At 41.7% G+C, this 10943-nt stretch overlaps 1 protein-coding gene, 2 long non-coding RNA genes and 1 pseudogene across 5 annotated transcripts; 2 read left to right on the plus strand and 2 right to left on the minus strand.

The window, feature by feature from the left end:
• Positions 1-160: 160 nt before the first annotated feature.
• On the minus strand, positions 161-5806 carry LOC119318129 (annotated as a pseudogene).
• On the plus strand, positions 1592-3221 carry LOC119318132. The gene is made up of 3 exons (XR_005153961.1): positions 1592-1699; positions 2546-2669; positions 2859-3221. It is a non-coding gene; the product is annotated as an uncharacterized LOC119318132 (long non-coding RNA).
• LOC119318131 lies at positions 3257-7442 on the plus strand. 3 transcript variants are annotated; one of them, XR_005153959.1, is made up of 4 exons: positions 3257-4279; positions 5621-5886; positions 6156-6279; positions 6405-7442. It is a non-coding gene; the product is annotated as an uncharacterized LOC119318131 (long non-coding RNA). The 3 variants fall into 3 exon arrangements; XR_005153958.1 differs by having other exon boundaries at positions 6156-7442; XR_005153960.1 differs by having other exon boundaries at positions 5624-5886; positions 6156-7442.
• Positions 7443-7456: 14 nt separating this feature from the next.
• On the minus strand, positions 7457-10480 carry LOC119318130 (U-box domain-containing protein 70-like). Its single transcript, XM_037592652.1, has 5 exons — positions 9868-10480; positions 9438-9578; positions 8713-9180; positions 7837-8604; positions 7457-7620 (listed from the first exon to the last, which is right to left on the minus strand). The coding sequence occupies exons 1-5, from the start codon at positions 10120-10122 to the stop codon at positions 7552-7554; spliced, it is 1701 nt and encodes a 566-aa protein (XP_037448549.1). The 5' UTR covers positions 10123-10480; the 3' UTR covers positions 7457-7551.
• Positions 10481-10943: the final 463 nt, after the last annotated feature.

Below are 10943 nucleotides of genomic sequence, written 5' to 3' on the forward strand. Positions count from 1 at the left end.
CGATCGATTTGTGTTTTATCACGGCAAGGATAGACAATTAGACATGGAGTTTCAGGTTGGCTCAGAATGTGGATGCTTGTCCGCCTTGCCTTGCACTGCATTCGATCGATGAACGGGCAACCCGATTATGCTGGTTCTCAAGTGGTGCCTACTGCCTAGAGATGATGACTGAGCACAATCTGTCACCGGCCAGAGCGGTGATTGAAGAATTGAGCTTCACTGTCAGTTTGAAACTTATTAGATTACCCGTTGTGTACTGCCCTAGAAAGCTGTGACTTAGTTTGCCTGCGGCATATGGCAGCTGTGTTGATGCTGATCTGAACTTCATGTGAACTCCGTGCATCCTGATGTAACCGTGTTACCGGCAAACAATTTGCGCTTCACGCATTAGTTGATCCGGTCCCTTGCTCTGTGTGGGTGCTTGTTGCTGCTTATTATTCCCTCTGTATCAGATATAAGATGTTTTTTGATACAAAGGGAGTATAAAAAATATATTATATTTTGATACGGAGGGAGTACCAATTAGGATGAAATTGGGGGTGAAAGTCCCTTTTGGCCCATTGATCTGATTGTTATGCTACTACCTGGTTTAGTTTGTGATGCTTTAGTTATAGTAGCAGCAGGCTCACAAATAAAAAAAATACATTACACTATTTCATATGGCTCATGTGGGTCATTGGATCCTGAGATGTTTGTGGGCGCTTACATAATTTGCCATGCACATTTATCTATGATTTTGCCACCACAAACTAATGAGAGTGATGAACTGTTCTGTTCTATGATACATCATGTTCTAGTTAATTAAATGTACATTCACAAGAGAAATGCTATAGCATCACAAACTAAACCCATGTATAGTGCAGGTTCACAAGAGAAATGCTACTGTCTATCTATTGGCATTTTGCAGCAAGTTGCCGATGCGTTGTGGCGTTGGCACAGTTCTTCAGTTTCCACGACTCCATTTCCGGGACTTACTTGCAGTCGCCATGGCCCGCAGGATGTCCAGCGGTCTCCAGTCGGTGTCGGACGTGAAGGTCGGTCGCTGCTTCCGCTCCAGGTTGCAGCACTTCAGCGCCAGCCGAAGGAGCCGCTCTGCCTGCACCTCTGGCCAGCTGCCGGCAGATGCGTCCAGCAGGCCGTGCACCGCGTCCCTCCTGAGCGCCTCCTGTACCTGCTCGACGATATTGAGGTCGAGCAGCCCCGTGAGCACCTGCAGGATCACCACGCCGAACGCGTAGACGTCCGACTCTGTAGTGAGCTCGCCAGTCATGAAGAAGATGGGGTCCATGTACCCCATTGTGCCCATCGGGTTGGTCCACCGGCAGATTGTGTCCTCCTTCAGGGGCTTCATCTGCACAATGCGCGCCGTTCCAAAGTCCCCTAGCCGGCTCACATTCCCGGCGTCGAGGAGGATGTTCGTCAGCTTCAGGTCCGCGTGGATGATGGCGTGGGGGAAGCTGGAGTGGAGGTGCGCCAGCGCGGAGCGCTGCTCGGCGAGGATCCTGATGCGGTCCTTCCATGGAAGCCCCTTGGAGAGCCCATCCATGAGCGTGCCATTGGGGAGGTGCTCGTAAATGAGGATGCATGATTCCTGGCACACGCCAATCAGCCTCACGATGTGTGGGTGCTCGGTTCTGCTCAGTACCACAACCTGGAGAGTTCCAAACATGATTCAGGAGATGCCTCTCCAAGCAGACAGGTATGCAAGTCTGTTATCTACTTCTGCGAGTTCTTTTATATATATGAAAAGGAGGGAACAGTTCTCATAAAAGAAGTGAAGAAACAGGGATCCTACTACAGTTCAGATAGAACTACTTGCTTCTTTTTAGGGTGGACTACTTGCTTATTGCTCTGTATTAAGTTTGCTTCTTCTTATAGTTAATCTTATGCTACGTTGTGTGCATACTCAGATAGTTAAATGAATGTTTATTATATTTACCTCCTGCTGAAACTCTGGGAAACCTTGTTTACCATGGGGTTTACCATGGGGTCCCAACATCTTGATAGCCACTATGATACCACCTAGTTTTCCTTTGTAGACTGGACCATAGCCTCCTTCTCCTATGAGATTTTTTGAGTGGAAGTTATTGGTCGCTTTCTCAATACGCGACATGGGGAACTCCGAAATGTGATCTGGAATATGCAGCTTTGGGTATCTATTTTTCGATAAGGTTCTCTCCCTTGTTCATGATTATAGCCCTCATCTTGCAGATCTTTTAATTTCCTTTGGAGTTTCTCCATTTCGTCCTGTACAAAACAAAAAGCTGCATACTGAAGAAGTAATCAAGAAGAGATTTAATGGGACCAATGTTGTGTGATGTACACCTTGTGTCCCATGATTTTCTATCTCCTATTTTTCTGTTCCTGAAACGCAATGGCTCTAGCTTATCTTCATCAGTATTAATTTCATTTTGAATGTTTTATTATTTTCTAGCTTACCTTCACCTAGGCATGTTTTTCCGTCCAAGCTCTACTGTGACCGATCTCAAAAGGAATGGACTGTAACAAAAGTTGCATCGTTTGACTTTTACCATCAATTTTGCAGCCTCTTCAGAAATATTTCTGGCACTCTGTATCTCATCAGATTTATCAGCACCCTCTTCGGAAAAAATCTCCACCTCCTCACAAGCATTTGATTCCTCGACGCCTTGTTCAGCTTCCTGCACATCGTACGTGAATGGAGCAAAACTTAATGTTATTTACACAAATTGCAATTTTCAAAAGTCATAGGTAGCACTTGTTTTTTTTACCAGATACAGTTCATCAATCTGTCTTTGTGGCAGCAGTGGTAAATATAATTCTGGTCAAACATGCTTAAGCGCAGAGTGAATTCAAATATAATGCCATTTTTTTAACAGGAAAAGGCGCTCGAGGTGCCATCTTCATTAAGCTCAAATGCATAGTACAACATTTTGCAAGAGAGAGCAAGGGTTGTACAAAATCCTGGATATTGTTTCTGTATGTGTGGGCAACCTTAAAGAGTGAGTAGGTAGAATTTCTGAATGCACATGTTTTAGTAGTTGTCTTGAAAGCAAAACGAAGGTGAGTTATTACCTTTGCTGATTGATCAGCACCATCCATTTGAATAACCCCATCCCCATTGATGATATCATCTGCCTGAAATGAGACATACTTGAGAATACGCCACGAGTTAGGACCAAAACTTTGAACCATAGTCATGAACTTGTAAACTGAAACAGTTATTATTTGCATATGTTTAATGCTCTTTTGGATAAAAATGTGTGTAATGCTTTACTAAAAGGTTACTTACAAAATCACTTGGTGGTGTTGTGTATCCATCAGATTCGTCGCTCAGCTGAGTCAGCTCATGTATAGACGCCAACAAATCGGAGCTCCCTCTATATCCAATGCTTCCCGTATGTTTCAGATAATCATTACTGCACTTAGGAATGATCTCATCCATCAAGTAATTACTGGATTTGATCCAGATGTCTCCAGTTATGGACTTAAGACAAACTATACCTAGTGGACATGTATTTTCCATTGAGCACCACCCAAACCTGACAGCATTTGCGAAGCTCTTCTTGCTTTGCCATTTTCCTGCATAACTTGCTTCAGTGTTATACAGTTATATGCGCTAAGGTACTATTAATTTTTTTTTAAGTATACATGGATTGACCAACCTTCTCCATCAGTTCAGGCTTTTGTTTCTACTGGTTGGTGCATGAAACTTAATATGGCATCAGAGCCAAGACTCAAATTCAAGGCCTGGACAACACACTATTAAATAAAAATAGTTGCAGCCTACATCGATCGCACGTCCAAGGCCTGGAGCAGCCTAGAAGTGAGGGAGAGTGCCCTCCCTCCTCTCCATCAGTTCGTTCTTCGGTCTTTTGGGTGAAGTGGCTGGTCCATGAACTTACTATGGTATCAATGCCATGAGGTCTTGTGTTCAAGTCTCAGTTTTTGCAGTTTAAATAAAAAATTGCTTGCACTCTTTCTGTCCATGTTAGGCCTTATCGAGCCACATGTGAGAGGGGGTGATGAAGTTCGGACTTTTGGTTCTACTGGTTTATGCATGAAACTTAATACATTTATTGTGTACATGTTACATCAAGTAACATATATCAAGAGGGAATGCTCTTTTTTGGGGATGAGTTCATTTAAGATCTCACCTTGAACCGATGACAATTCTCTTTATTTTGAGCTTCTTTATCAGGTTTACAAGACCAACGAGAATGTCATCGTGTGTGATGTAATGTGCCTTAACCTGCAAAGATACATGCCCTGTTTATGAAACATGTCTTCTCTGAAATAGGTATCTTATAACTCTTATTATTCATAGCGTAATATTGATTTGATCCGTCTCCAAAGTTGTACTAAAGTTGAGGCACTTATTTTAGGATGGAGGGAGTACCAAATGGGTACAAGACTTTTTGGATGAACACAAATTGCTCTGCTGTAACCTGATATATCTTAATCTGAACTTAAAATCATAGGATAGAGATCATTACCTCTCTTGTATCACACAGGCTTTTATATTGTAACAACATCCTAACCGTTGCTTCTGTTTGTTTGTCTCTATGCATCTGCTTCTCCTTTTCATCTGCAAACTTGTATAGCAACTCACCACCCACTGCAGTTGTTGAGGAGAAACAGAAAATTATTTATACAGCTCATAAAAATAAATTTATACTTTATGCTGTTAATATTTGTGTTAATAAAATATAGCTATTTTGTTGCAATAAGTCATGTGTGTAATAAAATAAAAACTCGGCTGGTGGGGGGAAAACTGCCCGCATGGTTTTGCACTAAGAAGAATCTCTCCCTGGCCTGATCATGAAAAGGCCCCGAAGGCCGGCTGCTCGGACGCGCTACAGGGTGCCCAGGACATGTGGGCCACATGTATAACACTGTTAGGCAACCGCAGTGGTTCGAATTCAGGACCTGGAGCGCTACTAAGGTCACTGCAACCACTAGGCTACAGGCCTGTTCGCTCATGTGTGTAAACTTCTACAACATTTTTACTACCGACAGCAGTTGCTGTGTTTGCATTTGTCCAGAATAAGATGAGAGCATGAAAAGGCTGTTTATCATACTGGGGAAGTTGATTAGGCATTTCCTTTCCTGGCCTGGTAGAAAAATTTAACGTGTATGGTATCTTTTTTCTGAGAGAAAAAGTGTATTGGTATCTAAGATGGCTACATTTACTAAATAATGATAAAAAATTGCGTTCCTATTATCTATCTCTTTGAAATGCTTCTTTATAGGATTGGATAGCGTATTACTTTCTATTCACACACAAGTTGAAAGACAGTACACTGAACTGCACATTTTTTTTCTGATGAAACATCCTTTAAATTTCCTTCTAAAAAATTGCACATGGGTGACTATTAGAGCTGTACAAAGGATGGAAATATTTGACTGAAGAAATCTTACTGAAAGGCATCCACTTGGATGGCCAGTGAACATTGACAAGAACTAGTGTGGCCCTTGGGAAATTTGCAGCTGCCCATAATATGTTAGCCTTCTCTCTTTTCAAGTTCTTCCCCACCGCGATATGAACCTTTCTTGATCCATCTTTCTTGCTCCCTATATATACCGTTAAAAATCAAGAATTAACATCAGATCTTGATTCTGCCTTTGCTATCTTGTTCAGCAGAACCTGAACCATAGAAGCCTCACCTCAAACACGAAAAGGTGAAGATATCTGGAAGTGGTCCAAAAGGCTAACGAAAGTACCTAATTGTGCTGCACCACTTTTCATCAACCCAGAGGCATCTTTTCCCTTTTGTGCCTTTGCTCTTCCTAGGAAGTGTCAGCTCATAGAAGGCCTGAAGGAGAGGCAATGATGGTGGTTTTAAATAGTGGCCTTGGATTTGGTCTTCCTCTGACTGTATCCAGCAGCAGTGAGCACACTATCAGGTCAGTCTCTTGCTTTGGGTCCCAAGTGTAGTCCAATGAGAAAAATGTTTTTTTAGAGCAAAAAGTGTTGTTTCAGCTTAGGAAACGTTGGTTACCCATTGAGCAGCTGTTCCAGTTTAGAAATGATTATAAAGGGCAACCTGGTGCATGTAGCTCCCGCTTGCGCAGGGTCCAGGGAAGGGTCCGACCACTTTGGGTCTATAGTACGCAGCCTTTCCCTACATTTCTGTAATAATTATGCTGATAATAATTTATTTTTATATTGGCAGGAAAACTTGTCTGATTCGGGTGAAATTTCCGTGAAATTTCCACTACTTCCAAGGAACTGCTGTACATGCCTGCCCCTCGTTGACTGACTTTTGATGTGTAGCAACAAAGTCGTCCAATTAGATGGTGATCATCCCATCTCCCTGGCCGGCAATGCCCATCAAAGGGTTGCTTTCAAGATGCGTAAATGTTGTCCAGCACATATAGTTTTGATATGATTAGATGTATGCAATAATGTTCGTTTTCTGCAGGTGGCTTTCACACAATTCTTGCTCTCAGGCTGTCAATATAGTAATGTACATCAAGGCATTTCCTGTTTCCTAAAGCATCTGATGATTAGCATATACTAGGATTATACTTTGAATTACAATACGTGAAGAGGGGTGCAGCTTTGGATGATTGGAATCTCCGTCTGACTCATTTGGACGGAAGTGCTTGTTGAGAAATTGCAGGCTTTCAGGAATACAGTATCCCAGTGTGAGGACAGAGCGACCGGAAGGTAGGTTAGGAAGTATGCAGTCCTGACACAGTGATATGTCAAAGATGAATTGGACTCTTGCTAAAAATCAAGGTCCAGATAGGATAGATCGCGACTTCAAGGCAAATGAAGTTTCATGCTGGTTACCAGCTTCTGAAGGACCAATATATAATAGATTGTGCTGCCAATTTGGTCAGTCATTGGAGACAAGGACATCGTACCTTTTGAATTTGGTATTGTTCAACACGGAGGATCTGTGTCATTGACAAGAAAATAAAATAAGCTGATCATAGGTCATTGAAGTTTGATTGCTTGATCATTTTGGACTTTCGGAATAGACAGATCGATGATGCAAATATTAGATTTTCAAACTGGATGTAACATGTAAAATGACACTGTACCATATATGCTTGTAAATAATTGATAGTTCCATGCTGATATGCACTTTTCATTCATCCTGGAACATCGACATTCAGAGGCCAATCAATACCACACCAATATTGATTGTTCATTCAAGCAGTGTGCACATGCGATGGTGATATCATCACCTAAACAGTTTTCACTTTATAAATCCATGTACAAAGTACAGCATGCCACTGATGGAGCTCCAAACTATTTTGTTTTACATACACGTTTTGCTCAAGAAACAAAATGAAAAGTAATATGTATATCTTAGATCATTCTTTCTGAATACACACAGAAGCGTTTGGTTTTTGCGGTTTGTGCCTATTAATCTGTGTAAGGAGTTAAGCGCACACCAATTGTTCATCTCAAAGTTCCATGGTGATAAAGCTAACATATTAATTTGCATTTGTCTGCAGCCATTCTTGGATCGCAGAGCGGAGGGCATGGTTCGGCAAAAGATCACAGTGGAGTAGCTCAAGATTTGTCATGGGTGATGTATGGTGGCCATTGTCAATTCACTCCCTTATAGCTTCGGCTTCATAGGTAAAACCATCTGCAGCAATTAGAGGCTCCCTCATGATATCCTGCATCGTAGAAATGCAAGGGTGAAATAACCTGAAATAACAAATGTTGTCTATGCAAGAAATTACTGACTTTGTCTAAAATTGCTAAGAATGATAAATTGGAAACAAAAATTCAGGAGGAAATTTAAGGTTAATCAAGCATGCTTCCACACTTTAATATGTCAAAATGAACAATAGAAGAAAAAAAATATTCACCAAGTTAAATCTATGACTCACCTGTAGTATTGGACAGATGAAGTAGGGCGGCACACCTCCAAGGTCTTCGGATACTGATTTAAATGATAAGGAACACAAAATGATGGAACTAGACTTCAACATTGGTTCAAGTACAGTCCAAACCTCCGTTTGCAGGTCAGGGCGGTTTTTTCTTCTGATTTCACAACATTTCAGACCTACCCGAGCCAATTGCTCAGCCTGCATAGCTGGCCAGCCCCCAGCAGATGAATCCAAAATTGCTTCCAGGCAACCCTTTTCCACTGCCCGTTGCACATCTTTCAACAGCCCGAATCCTGGTCTTCCAGTCAAAAGGCGCAGCAGCACGATTCCGAAAGAGTATACATCAGATAGGGGGGTCAGGTCACCAGTCATAACATATTCAGGATCAATGTACACAAAAGACCCCTTTGGGTGGGTATGCTTATATAGAGTGGTTCTGCCCCTGAACTCATCAGTGAACATTCGGCACACGCCAAAACCACTGAGCTTTGCTACATTGTTTCCATCAAGAAGAATGTTCAATGCTTTAAGGTCACTGTGGACAATGCTATGGGGTTTATTAGAATGGAGAAAGATGAGCGCGGAGCAAACATCAGAAATGATGCGGGTGCGCAACTGCCAACTGAGAGGTTTAGAATTGTCTTTGCAAGCCAGGCGGTCATCCAAGCTTCCATTGGGCATGTATTCGTAGACAAGAGCTTGAGCGTCCTTGCAAGCTCCTATAAGAGTCACCAGGTTTGGATGTCGAACCCTGCTGAGAATCTCTATCTGCAAAGGAGGCAGCATGAACAACTCAGCAATTTATTTGAAGAAGCGAATTGCCAGTTCAGTTGAGATGAAAGAAAGTAAATAATTAACCAAGACCAATAATTCAACCTCTTGATTGAACTGCGACTGTGACTGTGTGCTTTCAGGATTCAACTTCTTTACAGCTACATTTGTGTGCCGAAGAAAGCCCTTGTACACACTTCCATAAACACTTTCTCCAACCTTCAGTGAGTGGTCAAAGTTGTTGGTTGCTCCGTTAATCTCCGAGCAGGACAACTCCGTGATGTGCATTGTCCCCTCCGAGGTTCCACTAGACTCTCCTTTCTTTGCATGTAGTGCTTCTACCTCTCTTACTGCCTTGTCACGCTGCAACATCAAATCCTTGATAATACGGTCTGAATGGGAAGTTGTTTTCTCCATGGCTAATCTTTTCTTGCGTTCATCTTGAAGCTTTGCACAAAGTTCATTAGTTGTTTCTGTGAGTCTTTCAACTTCCTCCAGTGTTGTTTTCAACTTATCCTCTATTTGATTCTTTTGCTTCACTTCTCCGAAGTACATACTCTCAGAGGCTCGTGCCTGTTGGACAAGCTAAATGTGAGAGAGTATTTCGTTAAAAAAATTAGCTGGCAGTTATTGGAAACAAAAACAATGGATCCAAAATTGTTTACAAATTTATTATTGATGATGGTAAAGTTGGTGATGATGCTTCATAAGCACAGTAGCAAGTGTATCTTCCAAATAATGCTCTTACTGGCATACATCATACAGTTGAAATAACAGTTAACATCAGTATACTTGACATGACTGAAAAATGGAAATTAAGCTACACTTACTTTCTGGAAAGCCTCAAACAACTCCCTTTCTGCCTTTTCACGACTGCAGTTGTCTTCGTAAGCTTGTTTTCTTACACTCTCCAACTCCTGGAGCATATGCTGGAATTTGTTATCAGCCTCGTCAAATTCGTTAACAGTTTCCTGGGTGAGATAAGGTCAAAACTTCATGTCAAGATTTTCTTGAATGTTTAATTATCTTCATCCTATTTCGTATATTTATCAAGAAAATTCTTCATCATGGACCACATTTGAAGTGCATATGCATTTATGATTGCTTCATCAGTGACCATACAAAGTTTAAGTGCGGATGCATATTGCTTACTGAAGATGTGGAGAATATAAATGAAGCAGCTTCTTCTTTGTTCCTTGAAGTGTAACTGCTAAACTTTAAGTATGCCAAAATAAATATCATTTACATAATTGTGCTTACCTTTTCATTACCGTCGGATCGTCTGAGATTTGGTTTGTGTAGCCATGTATTTGAAACACACCACATATCTGACAAGCTAGTTGATCTATCCACTGAAAACTGTTGAGCATCAAGCTTTTGTGCACCTTGCGGCATTGCCCCATGGCTAAGGGGAACCGCCTTCCTAGTGTAGAGAGAATGCAGACAAGGAGGGAAACATGTCAAATGCAGGCTGGAGTTCTGCAACGTAACGCTAAGAACACAAGTGAAGAGCATCCACGCTCGACCAACCGTACCTACGGTAAACAAGCGTTCCTTTGCAGATGTACCATATTTTGCAGGAAGGATCTGCCCGCTGTTCTACAACCTGTGCTTTCTTGGACTTGAGAGCTTTCATTTTCCTGAACTCTTGAACGAGGAGTTAGTTTTCCCTTTTGTGGTAATAGGGCATTCACTAATGACCACGACGTGTTTAATTATAGTGATAATCTACAAGTTTTTAAGAGATCACTCAGAAATTTGTGCACATACTTTGTGTAATGCTTATCAGCTGCTGCCCCCATGACAAGGGCAGTGACATGATGCTCAGTGATGAGCTGCACTAGTCCCTCTGCCACATCATCTGATTCAACACCAGCTTCTCAGCTTGTACCTGTGAGATACATGCATAGGTCAATTTTTGAAGCAAGCATATATTTCTAGTTTTCTTCGCATTCTGGTGTCTGATATGTCTGAACCTTTTCCTGTGCACATAGGAGCAGATGTTGGTCCAGACTGTCATTGATTCTTTGCAACTCCATCTTCTTGTATGCAGTCAGCTCCTGCTCTTGCACCTGGCTAGCAGGGATCCTGGCACCCACTATGAACAGCATTGGAGGTATTAACTTCCGCAACCATAATTTACTATCAGCAGAAACTCTATGCTATTCGAATCCTGCAGGATTTTAGTTTATCTGATTGCATTGCATCCAAAATATGCTGCTCCCTCCGTCTCATAATATAAGACATGTTTGCAGTTTAAATTGAACTGTAAAAACGTCTTACATTATGAGACAGAGGTAGTAAAGCCATTTTGGAATAAATAAATAAATTTGTAG

Source organism: Triticum dicoccoides, chromosome 6A (assembly GCF_002162155.2).
Source record: "Triticum dicoccoides isolate Atlit2015 ecotype Zavitan chromosome 6A, WEW_v2.0, whole genome shotgun sequence".
Classification (NCBI taxonomy): Eukaryota; Viridiplantae; Streptophyta; class Magnoliopsida; order Poales; family Poaceae; genus Triticum; species Triticum dicoccoides.

Coding starts and splice junctions, on each gene's coding strand:
- LOC119318130 (XM_037592652.1), bottom strand. CDS start 10,122: ATGCTCTTCACTTGTGTTCTTAGCGTTACGTTGCAGAACTCCAGCCTG. Junction 9,579..9,867: donor GATCCGACGGTAATGAAAAG/GTAAGCACAATT, acceptor TATCTCACCCAG/GAAACTGTTAACGAATTTGA. Junction 9,181..9,437: donor TGTTTGAGGCTTTCCAGAAA/GTAAGTGTAGCT, acceptor CTTGTCCAACAG/GCACGAGCCTCTGAGAGTAT.